The 23,086-nt window shown below is 51.8% G+C and overlaps 2 protein-coding genes and 1 pseudogene across 2 annotated transcripts; 1 reads left to right on the top strand and 2 right to left on the bottom strand.

Moving 5' to 3' along the window:
* Window positions 1-1,132: 1,132 nt before the first annotated feature.
* Window positions 1,133-17,066, bottom strand: LOC129393591 (uncharacterized). The gene is made up of 3 exons (XM_055096504.2): window positions 16,960-17,066; window positions 15,359-15,735; window positions 1,133-3,689 (listed from the first exon to the last, which is right to left on the bottom strand). Exons 1-3 carry the CDS (start codon window positions 17,064-17,066, stop codon window positions 3,397-3,399), a joined length of 777 nt encoding a protein of 258 aa, XP_054952479.1. The 3' UTR covers window positions 1,133-3,396.
* A 226-nt stretch (window positions 17,067-17,292) lies between these two features.
* LOC117975251 (uncharacterized) lies at window positions 17,293-18,164 on the bottom strand. The gene is given in 1 exon segment (XM_055096394.2): window positions 17,293-18,164. A coding segment is annotated over 1 exon segment (645 nt). The 5' UTR covers window positions 18,032-18,164; the 3' UTR covers window positions 17,293-17,386.
* A 3,059-nt stretch (window positions 18,165-21,223) lies between these two features.
* On the top strand, window positions 21,224-22,657 carry LOC117975307 (small ribosomal subunit protein eS6-like; annotated as a pseudogene).
* The last annotated feature ends 429 nt before the right edge of the window (window positions 22,658-23,086 follow it).

The following is a 23,086-nucleotide window of genomic DNA, read 5'->3' as shown; positions in this document are numbered from 1 at the left end:
TGGTGGGCTCGTGAAGACAGAGGGAGCCTTGGACTGGGGACAACCAGCAAGCCTGGTGTGCCCCTGCTGGGACTGCCCTGCTGAGTCTATCGTTAGGTTGCTCTTTGTTTGCCTGACCACGGGGGGCCTGCAGGAGAGGATGGCCTGGGGACAACCTCAGAATGGGAGGGTTTGGGCCCCTTCTCTGCTCCCTTTCTTGGAGTTTCTTGTGTGAGAGAGGAAAGGGCTGCTTGGGCCACCCCACAGGAACCATGAGACCATAACTGGGGCTGTTTTAAGTCTCCAGGGGTGTGGAAGTTGTGGTGCAGGGAATGAACCAGGCCTAGCTTCTGGGAGAGAGAATGGGGAGCTCCCTGGGCCCTCTCCTGCCCCTACAGTTCACAGCCCATGGGCCAGAAGTGGTCCATTTCATAACCATGAAACCCTGGGGAGCACATGGGCTCCTGGAGAGGACCAGGGCCTCTTCTGCTGCCATTTGGGATGACACAAGTTCTGTAGAGCCGGTGGAGCCCATACGAGGGTGGGAGTAGAGGGTGACACCCTCTGGCGCAGGCTGGGGAGAGACCCCAGGCAGCTGCGTGGGGAGTGCAGTGCCTGGGTGCAGGCAGCAGCCTGGGGTGTGTCCCGCAGGACCCCAAGCAGAGGCCATGGGTGCGGAAGAGAATCCCAGGGCAAATCTCATGAGAGCAGCACTGGGACACGTCTGCCGCTAAGGTTATTCTAAAGGCAGAAGCACAGGGACTTCCTGAAAGGCTGCATAGGAGCATGAGGCTTGGGCTCGGCTGCCTGGAAGAAGGGAGGCACCCTGTTCTTGGAGGCCAGAGGATGAGAGCGAGGCAGGCTAAGGAGGAAATCATGGCCCAACCTGGGCTCGGGGCAGGGGCCTGGCTGGGGAAACTCCTGGCTCAGGAGCAGAGCACGGGAGGAGAAGCGCAGCCGGCCCCTGCTCTCCAGGCCTCTGGGAGGCTGGGAAGTGCATGAAAGCACCTCTGAGCCTCGGGTTCTCCATCTGCACAGTGGGCAGGATGATGACGGGCCCTTCTTCCCTAGAAGGAACTTTTTAGGCACAAATGCGGAAATAACATAGAAAGACTCGGAGGCTTCGCCCACATAAGGCAGGAGATCACTCCAAGGTAGGATGACTGCTATTTTAATTGGCTGTAATCAAATGTAATGTCTTGTTTCCATGATTTGGATTGGAGGTGGAAATCTTAATTCGAATCATCTATCCTGCAGTAAACGGACCTCCCTGATGGTGGCTTCCCCCGTTCCCTGTAACTGCCTGTGACTGATGAGCCATCAGCAGGGATGGGAGGGATGGAGCCTCGGACATCATTTACTCACTTCTGCTTGTTAAATAACTCAGGATCTGGGGCCGCTTCTTAGGGCTGGGGCCGAGTCTCCGTGCCCACCATGGTGCTGGACGTGTCTGCTGTCTCTGGGGAGACAGATGCGAAGCAGAAAGGCAGAAGGAAAAGCTGTCAGCCCAGGCGTTCCTGCCAACCCACGCCGGCCTGCAGGCCACCGCCCTCTGCCCATCCCGGAAGGACGTGTTTTCCTCTTAAATACCTGAGTCAAGAGGCTGCGGTGCATCTTTCCCTCCACCCTCTTGCTGAGCTGCGTGGCTGCATTGAGGGGATTTTTCTGTCTCTGCCATTAAACAAATCCTGGCAGGCTAATTAGCTGTGGGAGGTTTCAGGTGCTTTCATTTTCAAAAGAAGTCAAAACAAGCACATATTATGCTTGGAACAAGCCTAGCTTTCTAATGAAAAGAGACTGCAACTGGATCATCAAACAAACGTAAACAAATAGATCAATAAATGTGCATGCATACATGTGTTCACAGAGGACAATTTGAAGGTGAAACATGAAATGAGAGCGCGCACGGAGGTGCCAGCCATGAGATGTGCAGGGGCCAAGGGTGCAGGGCCAGGGCCAGGAGGATGTGCAGTGGAGCCGGGTTAACGTTACTGCCACGCCCTAAGAAACGGGGAGCAGAGGGGAGGCAGGTCTGGAACCACCTAGGAGGCAGATTTGGCTGATTTGATTCAGGAATCCTTTCTGCCTTGTGATTTAGGAGTTAATGTTTCCTTCTCCTCTTTCTGCTCCTCCTTCCTCCAATAAAGTGCCTGACCTTCATCAGTGCACACACAGGTGGCGCTGGCTCAGGGCCCATCCAGGGTAAGTGTCCTGGGCCCTGCAGGGCATGTCTGTGGGAGGGCCACTAGGGTCAGGGGACAGGGCCGTGGGGAAAATCTGCCCCGTGGATGGATTTGACTGCAGCCACTCTGTCCTTCTGGGGAATCAAGGAGGAGTCTTCCCTTGTCCCTGGGACAGCAGGGGCTTCCCCAGGTGATGGCCTCTCAAGGGCTCCTCCCCAGCACGCTTCCTGCCCTCCCACTGCTCTGAGTCAAGTTCCTCCCGCCCACCTGCTGACTTCATTCCTGTTCCCCTCATCGTCCTGGGCGGGGCCTTCCTGAGCTGCTCCCTTAACACTGAGGAGCTTGACCAGCCACAGGGGCCTGGCCCTCTCCAGGGTGCTGAAACCTGCTGCCACTTCCTGGGTGTCCTAGCACACCCTGGCTGTCCCAGGATGAGCAGATGTGGGACCCCGTGGCAGAACTACAGTTGTCTTGATGTTTCCATCATGCCCTAAATCCAGCCAGAAGCAGCTTGAAGATACCTGGTGCGCAATGTCCTGCCGATAGCCAGCTGCTGAGCAGACGCCTGGGAGAGAGCATTTTTATGCTGTAAGAAGTGTTTTGTATCTGCAATTTTTCTTTTAGTCCCGGTGATTTATGTTGTTGGTTAGTTAGGTTTTCTATGCGGGCCGTCATATATCTGCAAATGTTGTTAATGGTGTGGAGACTGAGGGCAGAGGAAACAACGCCCATGGGATCATCACCCGGCTCAGCAAATGCTCATCAATCCTTCTGCACTCGGCACTGCGCTGGGCACCTGGGGGCTTTAGAGAGGGTGAGATGGGGTCTTTGAATCTGGAGAGTCATCGCGTAGTTGTGAGCCACACTACAGCTCCTCAGCAGAGGAACAGTGAGGACGCAACATCAAACAGAAGAATCTTGAAGACGAGGCAAGTGCATTGAGGTGCTGCCACCGCCTCCAGCCGGCTCTTGCCGCAGCTGATAAACGTGCAGTATTGGCGTTGTCGGGAACTGGCTTTCTGGGGCCTCTGTCACCTCCCGTCTCTGCAGAGCTTGTGATTGAGCCTGTTCACAGGACACCTTCGTGCTGGACACAGCTTCCTGTCGTGATCCAGAAACTCTCCGAATTTAACCTAAGATTGTTAACAAGAATTTCCTGGGGCTTTGGAGGGGACCATCAGGAGTGGTGCTGCTCCCGGAGAAATAAGAAAACTGTGTCAGTCAGGGCTCGGCTTCAGCTTGAAGTGGCAGAAATGCAGCTCACACTGGTGTAGGTCAGGGAAGTCCACATGAAGCGGGGAGAGCAAGGTGTGACCGGGTCTCTGTGAGGCTGGAATAGGGAGCGGGAGCTCAGCATGGTGCTCTTGCGTCTTTCTCTGTGCAAACTTTGCTTCCTCCACTCACACTGGCTGAGCCTCACACTGACCACTGTGGACGCCATTCCTCTGGCATAACAGCTACGTGGGTAACAGACTCCAGCATTCCCTCCATGACGCCTGTTCACTGTCCTTGTAGATTTCGAAAGGGCTAGAAGAGAAGAATGTGAATGTTCCCCGCATAAAGGAAAGGTAAATGTTTGGGGTGGCAGGTATCACAAGTGTCTCGATTTGGGGTGGCAGGTATCACAAGCGTCACAAGTGATCTTGATTTGATCACTACACATTATATGACTGCACCCCGACTATGTACATCTATTATGTATCAATAAACAGTCTTGGGGAGAATCTTTGCTCTACCTGACCCAGCTTCTGTCAGCAGCCCAGCCCTGAACCAGTCGCTATGGGCAGAAAGGCAGCTGTCTGAGAAGCTCCCAGGCTGTGGGGTGAGGGGCAGCAGCCGGTCAGTGTGAGTGGATTTTCATTTGTCTTTTTCAGGTTCTGGACATGTTTTACCCCCAGGGGAGGCCTGAGAGTCTCGGAGGCTGCAAGAGCTCCAAGTCCTCCACGACTCTCTTTAGTTCCTTTTCCGGGGAGCAAAGGCCACTCCTACCTGCCCAGAGTCAGGAACCTCATTGGGGTTTGTGGGAGCAGCTCTGATTTGTTTTATTCCAGAATCCTTTTTGTCTGCAAGGAACTGGATTATAATTTTGAAACCATTTTTTGGCACTAAACTGATACAATCCAGGATATTATGAACATGCAACATTCAGAAAACTGGGAGAAACTGGTCATTGTCATGTGTCGTTTAGAAATATCAGATGCTGGGCCAGGCATGGTGACTCAGGCATGGTGGCTCATGCCTGTAATCCCAGCACTTTGGGAGGCCAAGGCAGGTGAATCGATTGAGCTCAGGAGTTCAAGGCCAGCCTGGGCAATGTGGCAAAACCTCATTTCTACAAAAAAAAAAAAAAAAAGTCTGGTGGTGTGTGGTTGTATTCATAGCTGCTCAGGAAGCTAAAGTGAATGGATTGATTGAGCCTGGAAAGTTGAGGCTGCAGTGAGCCATGATTATGCCACTGCACTATAGCCTGGGTGACAGAATGAGACCCTGTCTTAAAAAAAAAGAAATCAGAAGCTGTCCCATTGACGTCAAGGACACCGTAAAATGCCTGATATCACTATCACAAACAGTATTTAATATAGGTCCTTGATAATGCACAGAACAAGGAAAAACTAAGCATAGATATCGAAAAGGAAGAGACACCATTAACAATATTTGCAGATATATCATGGCCCACATAGAAAACCTAATTAACCAACACCATAAATCATAGGGACTAAAAGAAAAATTGCAAATACAGAACAATTCTTACTGATCAGCACTGTCTGATTAGAAGACGCAATAGAATACGTAAGATTTCGTTTACAATAGCAGCAAGACCTTTGAAACATATGCTAGTAAACCTAATTAATGAGTGAGATCTTTGTAAAGATGATTGTAAAACTCTCCTGCAAGACGTTACCGTGCTCTCAAGAGAGGGAGGAGGAAGTTGCTCCACTCCTGAGCAGGGAGCCTGAGACTGCACGACCGTCCGTTCTTCCCTTTCAAATCCACACGTTCCGCACAGCGTCAATCCATATCTCCACACACGTTGTCAGGGACATTTGCAAATGGATTCTAAATACACCACGAAGAGTAAGTGCTAAAACAGTGCGAAAAGAGAGGAAGAGGAAGAAGAGTGGAGAGCAGTGATTCCCCGTTTTCAATAGATAATAAAGACGTTGTGAACGAAACACCGTGGCACCGACGGAAGTAGAGGAAGAGATCAATAGGATATAATGGAAGGTTCAGAGACAGAGCCGTGTGCCATGAACTTAAGATGCAATAAGGGAGCTGTTCACACCCTAATGGGTGGCAATGAATGGTGTTGAGATGCTTGCCTGTTCTGTGGGAGAAAAATAAAATCAAGCCTCACCCTCACCCCGTTCCCCAAAACAAAGACAGACTTATGACCTAAACATCAAGCAGAACTATACAGACAATGCACACAAATATAAGAAAATGGGCCGGACTCGGTGGCTCATGCCTGTAATCCCAGCACTTTGGGAGGCCAAGGCAGGTGGATCGCTTGAGGTCAGGAGTTCGAGACCGGCCTGGCCAACATGATGAAACCGCGTCTCTACTAAAAATACAAAAATTAGCTGAGTGTGGTGGCACACGCCTGTAATCCAAGCTACTTGGGAGGCTGAGACAGGAGAATTGCTGGAACCCAGGAGGCAGAGGTTGCAGTGAGCCGAGATCGCACCACTGCACTCCAGCCTGGGCAACAAGAGTGAAACTCTGTCTCAAAATTTAAAGAAAGCAGGAAAATGTAACCTGGGTGTCAAAAGACCCTAAACAAGACAAAAACACACAGGGCTAAAATGAAAAATACATAATTTTGTCTACATCGACATTTAAAATTTCCATATCAGTAAAGATACAGTGAAAAGATTAGCCACAGACTCGGAGAAAACATTACACGACATAGAACAAAAGATTCACACACAGAGTCTGTAACTGCCTCCCTAGAGTAATATGGAAAAGATAAACAACCCAGCAAAAATTCAGGCAAAGGATATAAACAAACAATTTATGGGAGAGAAATGACAAAGGGCAACATAGAAAAATACTCAACTCAGTAGGAATGAGGGCAAACAAGTTAAAACAAGATACAACGTTTCACCTATCTGATGGGCAGAAGTGAGGAAATGATCATGTCAAGTATTAGCCAAGTGGCCGGACACAGTGGCTCACGCCTGTAATCCCAGAACTTTGGGAGGCCAAGGTGGGTGGATCACGAGGTCAGGAGTTCGAGGCCAGCCTGGCCAACATGGTGAAACCCCGTCTATACTAAAAATATAAAAAGTTAGCCAAGTGAGGTGGCGCAGGCCTGTAGTCCCAGCTACTTGGGAGGTTGAAGCAGGAGAATTGCTTGAACCCAGGAGGTGGAGGTTGCAGTGAGCTGAGATTGCACCACTGCACACAAGCCTGGGCAGCAGAGCAAGGCTCTGTCTCAAAAAAAAAAAAAAAAAAAAAAAAGAAAGAAAGAAAAAAGTATTAGCCAAGATATGCGGAAAGAGGATTCGTGTATGCTGTTCGTGTGAATGTATGTTCGAATGGTCTTTTCTGGAGAACAATCTGGATGTATCTATTGGCACAAAAAGTGCACACAGGCCATGGTTCCCAATTTCACTTCTCAGCATCTACCTGAGCATGGGCAAAGGAAGCGGGTGCTAGAATGTGTGCTGCCATGTCGACAGTCATCTTGGAGACGTGGGGAAAAATAAAACTTTAGTCTCTTCCAAGGGTGATTTGGTTAAATACAGCCTACGGTATGTCCATGTTATGGAATATTGTGTAGCAGCTGATGCAAAATGGTAGAACTACATATATGCATGTGGAAAGATTTCTAAGGCTTGCTATTCTACCAAACAAGCAAGGAAGAAGACATGGCCCCAGTGTGATGTGTGTGTGTGTGTGTGTGTGTGTGTGTGTGTATAAAAGCCATGGTGAAAGGGGCACTTATTTCCATCCATATGGATGTATGGATGTAAAAGCTTAGAGACCCTCTGGAAGAAGAGACACCCCCACCCCCACCAGGCCACAGTGTTTCTCTGGAAATGAACAGGAATGTGGTGAGCAGGAGGGAAAGGATGGGGTGGAGTCAAGAATGACTTTCACTTTAATCTTCAAATGTACGGTTGATATTTGCAATGATCTTGAATCCACGTATGGGGAAAAAACAGCAAAAAACAACATCTTTGCTCTAGGGGATGGTGTGTGGCTGGGAGATTAAGGAAAGGGTTGAGGGCGGGGCAGGAGGAGATGGGGTTTGAAGGATCAGGCAGGATTTACCATCACCCCTTTTTAGTAGTTATTTGAGGCATCACTTACACTCAGTAAAATAACAAATCTTATGAGTACAGACGGACGGGACTTCACATATGTACAGGCCTTGTGACCGCCCCCAAGTTGAGGCACAGACACCACCACCCCAGGAAGCCCCTCACGCCCTTTCCAGTCCACACCCAGAGGTCACTGCACCTGTGCTCGGTTTCCACACAGTCTTGCCTGTTTGGAAACCTAAGTGACAGGAACTGGATATAAATGGAATTCTGTGACATGTAGTATTTCATGACTCCCATTTTTTTCTCAACACAATTTCTTGAGATTTCTCCCTAAAGCTGTCTTTCTCAGGAATGATCGTAGAGTAATGTTGCATTGTATGAAGATTCTGCTATTTGTTTCTGCATTTGCCTGGGTTGTTTCTGGGTTTCACTGTTTTGAACAAAGCTATTGTGTCATTCTTGTGCAGTTGTTTTTTGTGGACATATTTATGTATTTTTCTTATGTTCCCAGGAATGGATTTTCTGGGTCATGGGGTTGCTCTATGGGTAACCTTCTTAGAAGCCATCAAAGAGGGTGCCTTAGGGGTGCACCATTACACCCTCCTCCACAAAACCCATCCAAGAGGGTGTTTAGGGGTGAACCATTGCACACTCCTCCACAAAACCCATCCAAGAGGGTGTTTGGGGGTGCACCATTACACACTCCTCCACAAAACCTATCAAAGAGGGTGCCTTAGGGGTCCAACATTGCACCCTCCTCCACAAAACCCATCCAAGAGAGTGTCTTAGAGATGCACCATTGCACACTCCTCCCCAGAAGCCATCCAAAAGGGTGTCCTAGTGGGGTGCACCATTGCACACTCCTCCCAGCTACACACAGGAGTTGCAAGGGCCCCCTTGGTCTTCAGCAGGAGGTCAGCTGTTCCAATTCCAGCCATCCTTGTGGGCATGTACTGGAGTCTCACTATGGTTTAATTTTTACTTCCCTGATGTCTGGCGATGCTGCACAACTGTCCCTGTGCTTATGGGACATGTGAGAATCCTCTTTTGTGAATTGGCTAATCTAAATTTTTGACCAATTTTAGTCATCACATTAAAGCGTCTAATTAATAGGGTCTCAGGTCACACATTCATGATTCTAAAATCTGGACAAAGCAGAGCGTAGAGAACATCGTCTCTGCTCTGTGAGTTTATCTTTGCTTAAAGCCGTGTCTGTTTAAGTCTGTGTAGCCCCTTCCTTCTCCCAAACCCAGTTTCCTCTTGTGTGAAATAGCGCAGGCCATGACTGAGTGCTGCTCTTCTGCAGCATGTGGGCAGGTGTGGCTCCCCTGGCTGGGACTTGGAAGCTTCTGGAGGCTCTGGGTTGATTCCTTTGCCTGTCAGTCAGTTTGCTGAAGGGCAGGATTGGAGGTGGGAGAGGCACTCGGCCTCCAGCTGCAGAGGGAAGCTGCCCAACCTCCCTGAGATGCCATGAGGCTGAATCAGGGGAGTCTGTGAGTCCTTCAAGGGGTGGCCACGGTGCAGAGAGTTGAATTCCAGGAAAAATCCCCTTTCCCCCTGGCTCAGCCAGAGGGCAGGGGCCTGAGATCTCCAGGTGTGTGCAGTGCTCAGCCTTTTGTGCAGTCAGGGATTCCATGGCCCCCTCGCCCTTCACAGGGAGGAGCAGACATTTGACTGCAGGTGTGAGTAGAGGGTCGCTGGGATGGAGGTGATGGAGACACTGTCCCTGGGTCCCCGCTGAGAGATGTGTCCCATCCATGGCCCTGTGGCCGGGTTCATTGTGGGGTGATCCCCCACCCGTGGTGCCTGTGCACTAAACACATAAACTCCTCTGCCCAGGATGCCACAAAGCCTATCCCCTCATTTTGGAACTCAGCGTCTTCTCATCCCTGTCCTGGGACTCAAATTCATTGCTTACAGAAGTTCAAGGCAGAGAGAGATATGGGTTAGGATAATGGCAGTTTAAGCTCCCATCTCTGAGTACATTTGACATTGTAATGAGGCAGGTTCAGCAACACACTAGACGTGATTGATATCGACAGGAGAAATTCCTGTCTTCCAAGCCAGCTCTGCACTCTTATCCCAGGCACCACATCAGCAACAGGAAAACAAAGAGAGGCACAGGCAGCCCGGTGCCACATTCTGGGGGTGAATCCACTGCAGGAAATGCTGCCACAATTAGCTTAGAAACCTTACAGATCTGTCCCTGGGAGTCGACCGGGGGCTCTGCAGAGAGGGCCCTGAGCAACAATCAGTTATGGGACAAAAGGGACCTTCCCATGGCCCCTAAGCAGGTACCTCTCACGGTGAAGGAAAATGGGGAATTTGAGCCCCTAAAGCTGTTCTACTCTGGGACCAGCAGCATCGGCATCACCAGGAGCTTCTCAGAACTGAAGACTCTCAAGCCCTCCCTCCACATCTGCCTCACCTGTGGATTAGAGCCCTGAGTGGGATCTGGACCCATGGCTACCCAGAGTGAGGACAATCTTCCCCAGCCCTCCTTGTGGCCTCATATGACCAAGTGACTAATTTCTGACCAATGCACTAAGATAAGAGGCCATGGGAGCCACTTCCTGGTCATTTCCTGACAGAGGTGAGCCCTCTCCTCCTCCTCTCCTCCACTTCCTCAGCTGTGAAATAGGAATGATGATGATGTTGATAATGGTGATGATGATAGTGATGATGGTGATGAGGATGGTGATGATGGTGATGATAATGGTGATGGTGATGATGATGGTAATGATGGTGATGTGATGATGGTGATGATGATGGTAATAATGATATTGACGATGATGATGATTGTTAAAATGATGATGATGGTTACAATGATGATGATGGTGGTAGTGGTGATGATGGTGATGATGATAGTGATGATGATGGTGATAATGATGTTGATGGTGATGATTTTATGATGATGATGATGATGGTGGTGGTGATGATGGTGATAACGATGATGGTGATGATCATGGTGGTGATAATGATGACTATGATGGTCATGATTGTCATCATGATGATGATGATGGTGATGGTGGTGATGATGATAATGATGATGGTGATGGTGGTGATGATGATAATGATGATGGTGATGATTATTGTGATTATGATGATAATGATGGTGGTGTTGATGATGATGATGGTGGTTATAATGATTATGATGATGGTGATGATGATGATGGTGATGGCGATGATAATGGTGATAATGATGATGATGATGATTGTTATGATTATGATGATGGTGGTGGTTGTGGTGATGATGGTGATAATGACGATGGCAATGATCATGGTGGTGATAATGATGATTATGATGGTGATGGTTGTCATAATGATGATGATGATGGTGATGGTAGTGATGACACTAATGATGATGGTGATGATTTTATGATTATGATAGTAATGATGGTGGTGGTGATGATGATGGTGATGATGGTGGTGGTGATGACGATGGGATGATGGTGATGGCTATAATGATTATGGTGATAATGATGTTGATGATGGTGATGATCGTTATGATTGTGATGATAATGGTGATGGTGGTGGTGATGATGGTGATGATGGTGGTGGTTATAATGATGATTATGATGGTGATGATGGTGATGGTGATGATGATGATGATGGTAGTGGTGATGATGGTGATGTTGGTATCCCAAAGAGAGAAGAGGATGTGGTGAGATCATGACAAGGCTCAGAGCACAGACAATCCCACCACAAACGCTGGATGAAATATACTTACTATTGTTATAATCATCTCAAATTATTAGTTATGTGGAGACATTCCCCTCCCAGGGGCCATCTCCCCTATCCTGGACTCCCTCTTTATAAACAGGAGCTGAGGTCCCCTATAGAAAACTTCCCTTCTGGTATTGCCCTCAGCAGCACGCCCTCCATAGAGCATGTAAACTTCCCCCAGACAAAGAGGAGACACAGGTGGGTCCCCTGACCCTGTACCAAGGGGGTCAGTGTGCTTGGCATCCTGGAAAGAGTGATTAATGTAAGGAAACTTGTGTCCCTGAAATAGGCCATGATCAATGGCATTTGAGTTGCTCTTGGCTAAGGGATTGGAGAATGGACATCAGATGGTAGGTGCTGAATCATTTTACTAATGAAGCCTCTGCCTTGCCTACATCATGAGAAGTTTTCCATGGGAGGCTTTGGAGCAACTGCTTTTTTTTCCTTTTTCTTTTTTATAGAGATGGGGGTCACTATGCTGCCCAGGCTGATCTTGAACTCCTGGCCTCAAATGATCCTCCTGCCTTGGCCTCTTAAAGTGCTTAGATTACAGGTAGGAGCCATCATGCCTGGCCCAGAGCTACTGCATTAAGGGAGGTGCAGCTGGTCTCCCCAGGCTGCTGTCTGCACATCTTAGTACATTAGCGTGGAGCGGGCAGGCAAAAATGTCACACCCTGCTCAATTCACTGTCTGGCTGATTATTAGTGAGGTGGGACATCTTTTCTTTTGCTTAACTGTTTTTTGATATTCCTTTTCTGTGAATTACCTGCTCATAATATCTGCTCATTTTTCTATCGCTCTTTCTTTCTGTTTGTTATTCATTTATGGAAGCCACTTAGATGTTGCATGTACCAAACTGTTGACTAGTAAGCATGAGGCAAACATCGCTCCTCAATCTGACCTTGTCTTTTCACTTGTGTGTGGGGGTGGTATTTACAGGAAGAGGTCTACAGTACATCGCAAGGCTCTAGAGGGAATCAGGATGCGCCAACCTGAGGTATGCCATTTTGGCAGCAGAATTCTTTTGAGCAGAAAGCATTGGAGTTCCTAAAATTCTTTATCTGCCTAAAACCAGAGCCTCCCCCAAACAACTCCATTGTCCTAAGTGTCTCCCCAGGAACAACTGTAATCTTCTCTTCTTGGAGGGGAGAAGCCCCCCCACATCGCGGCAGACATTGTCACAAAGGACCATGTCTCCCATCTGCCCTCCTGAGGGCCCATTTATCTCTCAATAAAGTCCTTTGCATTTCCGTAAGTGCGCCTCTGCCCTCCCTACCCCCATTAAGATGAGATGTGAGCTCCAGAATCTCACTGCTCCTCTGGTATTTGCTTATTTCTGGGACACCCTCATGCACATGAAGTTTAAAATTCCAAATGCATGCTTTTTTCCTGTGGATTTTTGGTCTTTTTTTGAGACAGTTTCACTCTTGTCCCCCAGGCTGGAGGGCAGTGGCGCATCTCAGCTCACCGCAACCTCCACCTCCCAGATTCAAGTGATTCTCCTGCCTCAGCCTCCCAAGTAGCTGGGATTACAGGCATGTGTCACCATGCCTGGCTAATTTTGTATTTTTTAGTAGAGACAGGGTTTCTCCATGTTGGTCAGGCTGGTCTCGAACTCCCGACCTCAGGGGATCCACCCGCCTTGGCCTCCCAAATTGCTGGGATTATAGGCATGAGCTACGGTACCCAGCCAATTTCTTCCTGTTAATAACTTTCATCCGTTTAACTCACAGGCCCCCAGCCACTGAAGGTGAGAGAGTAGAGGAAAAGTTTTCCTTCCCCTACAGTTCTTTGAAATTAGTTTTCTCACTTAAACCTCCACTCTGCTCTCCCAGCAACCAGGGAAGGTTTCTGCATTAAATTTAGTTCAGGTCAAGACTGTAAAAGCAGAAACCCAGGAGGAGAAGAACGTCTGAGCAAAACAATCTTCCTAGCAGAGTTTCTGTTTTAATACATTTCCCCAGGAGATGAGTTTCAGCTGGAGGCCCTTTTAACCAAGTTGATCTTTGCCAAGAGGGTGGGGGGAGATCCGTCCCTGCCGGGTTCTTTGAGGCTCTTCCCTGTGTGAATTAAAGGGTTGGGGCTAGAGCTTGGGAAAATCTCCTGGAGAATCCACAAAGCTGGGGGCTGCTGCCAAGGTCTGAGGTGAGGCCTCTGGAGGGGAGCCCTGCAGACCCCAACTGCCCTGGGCCGGGCCTCCTGCTCTGGGCTGCACTCTCTGCTGACCCCAGTGTGGGTGGAGCAGCCACAGGACACATGTGGGTCTCGAAGGCTCCTCTCCTGTGCTCCTGGGGAACAAGGCAGCAGCGGTCCCTGCTCTTTTCCCGCCTGGGCCACCATCTTCAACAGGTGAATGCATCTCTTTAAAGCCTGGGATGGAGGATAGAGGTTGGGAGATGGGAATGGGGAGGGGACTCCAGGAGTCCCTGGGAAGGAGGAGGAGGAGGAGGAGGAGGAGGTGGCCCTGGCCTTCAGAGCCCAGTGAGGCCCCATCCCCTGTGAAGGCTGCACTCACCCTGAAGTGTGCCTGTGCCCGAGAGATTTGTTTCCACGTCAGGGTCTCATCTGGCCAACTCCAGGAGCCTCCAGGTGAGCCAGGAAATAGGAACCTGTCATGCAGGGGATTCCCCATCCCAGTTAAATACTTCCCACCCCCAAGTCCCGAGCTGGCACTGGGGCCTCCTGTCTACGTGGTGGGTGTTCTCAGGAGGGAAACCCTCCTCCACTTCCCTGCCAATCATACACTTTTAAAAAACAAATCCACAAATTAAAACATTTTGACAAGCCGAGGAGTGATACACCTAACGCCCAATGAATGAGAAAAGAAACGTGAAAAATTCATGCCTGATTTCACTCCGTGTCACAAAAATGAATGTGTTGCTCGGGCTCATACATATTAGAAAGGAATTTTTGCTAAAAATCAAAAATTGCAATCTTCAGAAATGTTGTCTGCTCCCACAGCTCTGAAACAAAAGCACACCCTCCTCCAAGCAGGAGAGAGCCCAGCTCTGCCCCCCGGGGACACCCAGGGCCTTCACCCCAAATAGCGGATCCTGTGGGACCCGTAGCACTGGGGCCCTGGGGCACTGGGCGCTGGGCCTGCGTGGATTTCCCAGCCTTGCTGGAATTCCGTGCTTCGCAGCAAACTCCTTCATGCGGGGGAAGCCGGAGGAGAAGGCCCAGGCAGAATGGGGTGTAGACAAATGACAGGCGCCCCGTCCCGGGGGAATCAGGAAGGGGTCCTGCAGCCCCTGGTGTGGCCCTTTTCCCATGCACAGTCCGGGCCCCCCACGGCTTCTGCAGGACCCACCTCAGCTCCGGGTCCAGGCTGGGCCAGCGCTCTGTCTCCTCAACCGTGAAACGGGTTGCTCAACCCACTTGCTGGTTGTTGAAGTTCAGGCCTTATCCTCGGGCACAGTCGGTTCTGGAAGCCACAGTCTGCTGCCTGCAAATGTGCTCCTCAAATCGCCTTCCCACCCGCAGCCCCTCAGCCCACCGTGGTACCAAGTGGCCAAGGTCTACGGCCACACCCCCCGGACGCCTACGAGCTCATCTGATCTCGGAAGCTAAGCAGGGTCGGGCCTGGTTAGAACTTGGATGGGAGACCAAATGGCGACAGCGCTGGGCTTTCTTCCTCAAACCCCACGACCACGACAGCGCGATAAACAGGGACCCTGTTGGAGGCCACGTGGGTCACAGGCCTGCACCGGACACAGCACTTTGGCGAGGGCAATGGGGATCCTGATTGGCCGCCACGGGCCCTCCCAGAGCCAGACGCGGAAGGGGAGGGAGCTCTCCCAGGAGCCTCACGCGGGACACTGAGCACAGCCCCTCCCCGCACACGCGGTTATCGATAAACGGAGACTTGACACGTTCGTGGACTCTCTTTTCCCTGGAGGGTAGCTGGGACTGGTGTGAATTCTCCCGTCTCACCCCACAAACCCTAACCGGCATCCGCGAGCTTTCTCGTCTCGACTTTCACAAGTAAATTGTGTTTTCTTTTTTAAATGACACAAAGCGCGAGCTCCTGGCGTCCGTGTCAGGTTGGAAGAGAGACGCTGTCCCACGGGGGAGAGACGGGGACGGTTGAGAATTCTCTGGAACCCCCAGCGGCGCAGACACCCACCCGCTGCTGGACGCACGGAGCCCGCCCTGGGCCTCCCTCCCCGGCTTCAGGTCCCCGCCTCGGCCCTGCCCACCTGGGGCTGCGCTCCCTGCAAGTCTGCGGCCCCCACGCGGCCCTCGGACCCGGCGCGGGTCTTCCGCGGACGCCTCCAGCCAGCTCCGGGTCCCTGCGCGGAGGACGCTAATTCGTGTCGTTAAGCGGGTGAAGCAGGTGTAGACAGAGATGCGTCCTGCCCTCCCCACCCGCTGCCCCCGCAGCAGCCACCGAGCCTCGACCGGCGGCTTCCGAATGCACAAAGTCCACGCTCCTGCCCAGGACCCTGAGTCAGGGCCTGTTCCACGCGCTGCCGCCGCCTCTAGGGCCCTGACCCCTCCCGGGCACACCGGGCCCGTCCCCGGAGGCGATGCTGGCCCCGGGTCTGCCCTGCGGTTCCCCCTCCCGCGCTGCTTCCTGCCCGCAGTAGGGGCCGCTCCTCACCGCGCAGGCCCCGCTCAGAGGCGCCGCAGAGCCGGAGAGGCCCCCGCGGCTGGAGAGGCCCTGCCGCCCCCCAGATGCCCCCGGGGCCCTGCCCGGTTCTTCCCTTCCCAGCCCCGACGCCTCTGGCTTCACCTCTTCCCTTCATTTCACGGATCCGCTTATTTCAGGGGAGCTCCAGGAGGGCAGGGATTTTGTCCGTTTCTTTCACTTTTGGATCTGCAGAGCCCAGGACAGCACCTGGCCCGTAGTAGGTGCCGCAAGAAACGCTTGTTGAAGGAAGGAAGGAACGAACCCACGAGCATTGCAGGAGGATTAAATGAAAGATCAATTCACCGCACCTCACGGTAATAGGCACCCTGTTTCCTCCCAGCCCCGAGACTGGAGAGTTTGTTTTCATCCTCCTGTTGTCTGAACACAGCACAGAGCAATCCTGAGACACAAAGCAACGTGCCTTTCAAAATTTTTAATAAACATGGAATCTTGCTATGCTGGCCAGGCTGGTCTTGAACTGCTAGCCTCAAGCGATCCTCCCTCCTTGGCCTCTCAACATGTTGGGATTATAGGCTTGAACCACTGTAACCAGCCTCAAGACAGGCTTTCTAAGACACAAGATTCCGCGTGTCAACTGTATCCACGGAAACCATTCCTTAGTTTATTGTCACCGCCATTCCTAACTCTGATGTGAAAATCCCTGCGTTCATCAACATAACGCGGTTAGGGTCACACTCATCACGGGGCCCCCATTGCCTCTGGCGCACCCCACGACTGACATCTGCGGGGCCTTCCCGCTAGGCTTCGAGTTTCAGCTTCCGCAACAGGCCTGTCTTTCTGCAGGGGCCAGGGTGGGGGTCCTGCGCTGATGGACCCTCTGAACCCCCACTGCTGCAGAGGGGCTGTTCCTTCCGTTACATCCCTTGTGCCCAAATCCACCCTGTGTCTTCTCTTTTCTCAGCAGGACATTTTAAAAGCCCAGACCCCTTCCTTGCAGAGCAAATGTCCAGGCTTCGGAGGTCACTGTCACATCCCAAGAACCCCCTTCACCAGGGGCCACTCTTGAGACTGGGCTGAAGCCCCCTGGAGAGGTGAGCTTGGTGGGCTCTGTAGGTTTAGGGAACTTTGAGGTTCACTGCCCTTAGGAGGGAAGCCCTCTCCGGTTCTCCGCAGTCCCCACCCCTCCCTATCATCACCCCCGGGTACCTGCACTCCCACAGTTCTGCCTGGACCTTGGGGGCATTTGAGCCCTGGGCCCATCCTGAGTTGGTTTGGAGGCTGGGCTGTGTGGAGCTGTGGAAGGCCCTGGGCATGCGGCCGGCTCACTGCTGGGAGCCTGGTTTTCTCACTGTCCAGCTGTGTGGCTCGGGGGCCCCTGTCTCTATGTCTCAGTGATGACAACACTGGCCATGTGGGTCCTGGTGGGCCTTGAGTGGGTTCCTCTGCTCAGACATGAGGTGCTTAGACCTCGCCCTAGCTCTGCCCTGTGACCTGGCAGGTCACCCGGGGTCACTTTCCCATCGGAGTGAGGGTGGGGACTGGAACCAGCCACTCCCAGGTCCCTCTCTGAGGTTGCTCTTGGCACTGGTCCTGGCGACAGGGCTGCAGGGGACTCTGGCCTCCCTCTCCCCTCTCAGTTCCGCTTGCCTTTGTCCTGCTGCCTGAGATGAGGGCATGGACAGCCGGGTACAAGACGGGGCAGGCAACCTCGCAGTGGTGGTAACCCTGTGCATGAACCCTGGGCCTGGCACGTGGACCTCCTGTGACCGTCCCCACAGGCCCGTGAGGCTGAGCTTGGCACTGCCCAAGACCACACAGTCCATGTGCGGTGGAGTTGGGGTCCAGGCTGCCCACCAGGGCAGTGACTGCAATGGTGGCAGCAGGGGACAGTCACCATGGTGAGCTCAAGCCAGGCGCTGCACTGACCTTGAGGGAGGGCTCCATGCTTCCCCTTCCCACAGCTGCAGTGAGGGCTAGGAGAGCGGGGTCAGCTGCAGGCTTGAGTCCTGGGGTGCCCCTGGGCTGACGGGCCCTGCCTGACCTGCTCCTCCAGTGCCCCAGCCCTGCCCCACCCACGTCCCCTCCTCTCACTGCCACCTGGCCCACTCCGCTGTGGTCTCAGTGCCTTCCCAGGCTGGGCATCATCTGATGGGAGGAAAGTGAGGGCCCCAGACTCTGTGTCATCCTGGCAGGACCCCTCCCTTCCCATTGCTTTGAGCCCATGAGATGGCCTTGGACAAAGCAGCAATGGGCCCTTCCTGAGACACAGTGCGGCCATCTACTGGGAAACTGCCCAGTGTGACTCTGATGACTGTGATGTGAATCCTACAGCAAAGTTGAGCAGTGCGCAACCTGGGCTACTGCACCTGGCAGCCCCGGCTCCTCCTCGTCTGCCTCTTCCTGCTCCTTCATTCTCCCCCAGAGCTCTAATTGTCACTGAGATTTTATGTTTCATTTAACAAATGACTGTCTCCCCGCTTGAACAGAACCTCCATGGGGGGAGGGAAGAGTGTCTGTTGTATAAATAGTTGTATTTCAGTGCATAAAACAGTGCCTGCCTCAAAGGGAGGACTCAGTCAATATCTGTTGAATGAATGAATGAATAATTGCCTGGGTCAGCAAATAAATGGCTGAATGAATGATTTCTCCTTTCCCTCGGCACTGTCTGGAGTCCCCAGGACAGGCATGGGCAGCAGTCGCTGGTCTGTGGCCTGTCCCACTGGACTTGGGGGTCTCACGCTTGGTCTGGGCGGAGATCACCCACCAGGCTCCCAGGTCGATCCTCTGCTCATGGGAAGCTGCGTCCGGCCCAGCTGCCGGGAGCTCACTGCAGGGTGGAGGGAAGAGCAGGGACGATCTGCGAGCGCCTGAACAGCACACAGGAGCCGAGGAGCCGCTGCTTAAAATGCAGGTGTCGAGAGGAGTTCCGCCTCCTTTTCTGAGCTGAATATGAGATTTCCGAGCAGCCATGACGAGTTGGGGTGGTGGAAGTGGGGAGTCCGTTCCTCAGTCAGATGAAGGAGGGGGTCCCCTTGGATCTCCTCTCGGGGCTCGAACCCTGATACTTCAAGGTCTCTTCCCACCTGCCCTTGGTGGATCTGGAAAGCTCCTGGGAACAGGGTGGGTCCTCCTTGTTTTAAAGGTTGTAAGTTGAGAGCACCTCACATAACTGCCTGCCTGGGGCGGCTCTGACGGGCCTCAGTCTGCTTGTGATGTCACACAGGAAGCCCCTGGGGACTGGGCTGCTCAAGTCCTCCTGGGTCAGACCAGAGCACTGGGCCCCACGGGTTCCGCAGTGAGTCCAGCATCGTTTCCTGCGCAGTGACCCAGGCCGGGTCCCCGTGGGCTCTGACTAGGGGACAGTGGGACTCGGGGTTGGGGGGTTTGCTTGAGTCATGGATTCACTGTCCACTGTGACTGGGGACCCCCAGGGGGATTTCTGGGGGACGCATTCACCTATTGCACTGGGGTTTCTCTTTCAGAAACACAACACCCTGGAAGGCAAGAAATGGGGAGCTGCATCCGCATCCACAGGGTCCCACCAGCCCGGAACATCCCCGCTGGCCTGGAATCCCACCCCACACACCCCGCTGATCCTGGGCCCGTCCCTGTGACCAGGAGATGGAGTCCAGGGATTCCCCAGGCCTGGGCCACGCAACTGCCCTAAGAGCCTGGCATCAGGGAGCGGTGCTGTGTGCACCCCCAGGTCCACTGAGAGTAGGGAGGGGGCTTCCCCACGGGTAGGTGGGGATGGAGGGTGGTCCGAAGATCAGGAGACGGATCCCCGCCCCTCTTCGCAGGTGAGCAATAAAAGCTCTGAACGGTCAACTGAACTACTTAGGGCGACTGGCGGGAATCTAACCAGGTCTGCCTGACTGTGTGTCTGCCTGTGTGTCTCTGTTGTCTCTTCATCTATCTGTCTGTCTGCCTGTCCATGTGTGTCTGTCTCTCATCTGTCCACCTGCCTGTCTGTGTGTCTGCCTGTCCATCTATCCATCTGTTGTCCATCTCTCCATCTATCTGTCTGTCTGCCTGCCTGTCCATGTGTGTCTGTCTGTCATCTGTCCGCCTATCTGCCTGTCTGTGTGTCTGTTCGTCCATCCATCTGTGTGTCTGCCTGTCCATCTATCCATCTGTTGTCCATCTCTCCATCTGTCTGTCTGCCTGTCTGCACAGCCCCTGACCTCACACTCAGGCTGCGTTTGCAGCAGCCTTTCCCATCTAAGCATCCGTGTCCTCCTTGCTGAGTTGGAGGTAGGAAGTCACATTGACATTCTGTGTGTCTGTGAAGGTAAATAAAATTATAGACACAGGAGGAGCAGACTGTCTGCTTCTTAGAGATAATGAAATCACTTCTGGCCATGAGCAAAGTGGACACACTGTCTCCGGGGTCAGCAACCCCCCTGCTGGGCCCTGGTCCCTTCTGTGTCCTGGGGTGTGAGGCTCCCAGGAGGCCATGCTTGGTAGAAAAGGGTCCTGTGAGTGGGCCGGGGCAGCCAGGAAGCCAGAGCCACCCAGGGAGTGCCATGGGGGCCACTTAATCATGGAACTCGCCACAGAGGGGCTGGAGGAGCTGCAGAAGAAATGGTGGGTCGGTGACCCCGAGTTAGGCATCAGCAGGAAGCCACTGCCATCCGGGGCTGCAGGGGCTGGGGAGGGGTGAGCACAGCCAGGGGCTGGGCGGCTAAGTCCAAGGCACCAGGCACAAGCATCCCTGTCCTCTCCCTGTGGAGCCACAATGGCTGTGCTTAGTTCCTCCAGCAACGTGACGTGATGGCACAGTGAGACGTCGCCCACCAGGGAAGCCCACGGAGACTCAGCGCCCAGCGACTAGGGGGCTGGTCACGGGGGCACCTCTGCTTGGCGCGCACAGACATTCCAGGCCCCCAGAAGGAAACGGGCTCAGGATACCACGTGGTTTCCACAGGAGTTTAGACACAGGAGCTCCTCGCTATTGAGGGAGGTTGTGTGTCTGCACAGGGAACTGCTGCAGCCAGATTCCAAGACACCAGCCAAGGGCACCTCACCAGCAGGCCTTTCCCAGGACCACCGTCTCAGGCCTGCCAGGTCACTCTTTCTGGGCACTTTCTCAGGAGGTTGCTCCAGCGCAGGATGGAAGCACAGAGAGTCCGGGGTTGTCACATGATCCTGGCTGAGTGTTTAGACCTCCAGAGAGGAGAGCACAAAGGCGGAACAGGAAGCCCAGAACTCCCTCCCGGCAGAAACACCAACTCACAACAGCAAGGCCCAGAAGCCTTTCTGAGGCAGCTACAAAGCTCTGCGAATTGATACCAAGTGTAAGAAGGTGTAATCTGTGACACTGAGGACATAAAGCGGGGGGTTGTAGAAAGGATAGAGGTTTTTGCATGCAGTTGGAGTTGTTACCAGCTTAAGGTCGATTGTTATGAGATGTTTTATGCAGTCCCCATAGTAACCACAAAGAAAATACCAACAGAAGAGCTGCTTCAAGATGAAGCTGAACATCTTCCCAGCCGCTAGCTGCCAGAAGCTCATTGAAGTGGACGATGAACGCAAACTTCGTAGTTTGTATGAGATGCCTGTGGCCACAGAAGTTGCTGCTGATGCTCTCGTGAAGCATGGAAGGGTTCTGTGGTCTGGATCAGTGGTGGGAATGACAAACAAGCCTTCCCATGAAGCAGGGTGACCCGACCCATGGCCATGTCCACCTGCTACTGAGTAAGCGGCATTCCTGCCATAGACCAAGGAGAACTGGAGAAAGACAGTGAAAACCTGTTCGCCGTTGCATTGTGGATGCCAATCTCAGTGACCTCAACTTGGTTATTGTTAAAAAAAAAACATAGGAGAGAAGGACATTCCTGGACTGACTGATACTATGGTGCCTCGCTGCCTGGGGCCCAGAAGAGCTAGCAGAACACGCAGACTTTTCAATGTCTCTAAACAAGACGACGTCTGGGAATATGTTGAAAACCCTTAAATGAAGAATGTAAGAAACCGAGGACCAAAGCACCTAAGACTCAGTGTCTTGTTTTCATTTTTTTTTTTTTCTATACAGAGTCTCACTCTGTCGCCCAGGCTGGAGTGCAGTGGTGCGATCTCGGCTCACTGCAACCTCCGCCTCCTGGGTTCAAGTGATTCTCCTGCCTCAGCCTCCTGAGTAGCTGGGACTATAGGCGCCTGCCACCACCCCTGGCTAATTTTTGTATATTTAGTAGAGATGGGGTTTTACCATGTTGGTCAGGCTGGTCTCAAACTCCTGACCTTGTGATCCCCCTGCCTTGGCCTCCCAAAGTGCTGGCATTACAGGGGTTAGCCACCACGCCCGGTCAGTGTCTTGTTACTCCATGTGCCCTGCAGCACAAATGCTGGCATCTTGCTCTGAAGAAAACAGTGTACTACAAAAAATAAGGCAGAGGCTGCAGAATATGCTACACACTGGCCACGAGAATGCAAGAGGCCAAAGAAAAACATCAGGAACAGACTGCCAGGAAATGCAGACTCTCCAGCAGTGAGCTCCTACTTCTAAGTCTGCATCCAGACAAAAACAAGATTTTTTGAGTAACAAATAAGATCAGACCCTTCCAAAAGAAAATACCTATAGAAGATACACCAAAGAAAATGAGAAAGAAATCAAAGCAGCTCAGTACAAAAAAACAACAACAAAGAAACACAAAGAAAGGCAGCAAGAGAAGAAAAGAGGAACAAATAATTATAAGACAAACAGAAAACAATAAAATAGCAATAGTAAGTCCCTCCCCATCAGTCATTAATTTAAATATAAATGGGTGAAACTCCCCAGTCAAAAGACATGGAGTGGCTGAATGCATAATAAGATGCAGCTATATGCTGTCTACAAGACATTTTATATTATTTTATTTGTACAAATTCATGGGGCACATGTGAAATGTTGTTACACATATATAATGCATAGTGATCAAGTCAGGGTATAGGGTGTTCACCACCCAAGTACAATATACTTTTGTTAACTATGTTCACCCTATTCTGCTATCAAACATTGAATTTATTTTTTCTATCTTACTGTTTTTTGTACCCTTCAACCAACTTTTCTTCATCCTTCCCCTATCCCCACTCACCCTTCCCAGTCTCTGTTATCCGTCTTTCCACTCTCTACCTCCATATGACTTTAGATATAAGGACATACACAGGTTCAAAATGAGAGAATGAACAAAGATACTCCATGCAAATGGTAAACAAAACAGAGCAGAGGTGGCCACATTCATGTCAGACAAAATAGACATCAAGTCAAAAACTGTCACAAGAGACAAAAAGGACTTTACACAATGACGAAAAGGTAAATTTACTGGGAAGATATAGCAATTATAAACACATATGG

Source organism: Pan paniscus, chromosome 10, assembly GCF_029289425.2.
Source record: "Pan paniscus chromosome 10, NHGRI_mPanPan1-v2.0_pri, whole genome shotgun sequence".
Taxonomy (NCBI): domain Eukaryota; kingdom Metazoa; phylum Chordata; class Mammalia; order Primates; family Hominidae; genus Pan; species Pan paniscus.
Note: the sequence above shows the minus strand (reverse complement) of the source record. Positions and strands in the feature narration are given on the sequence as shown.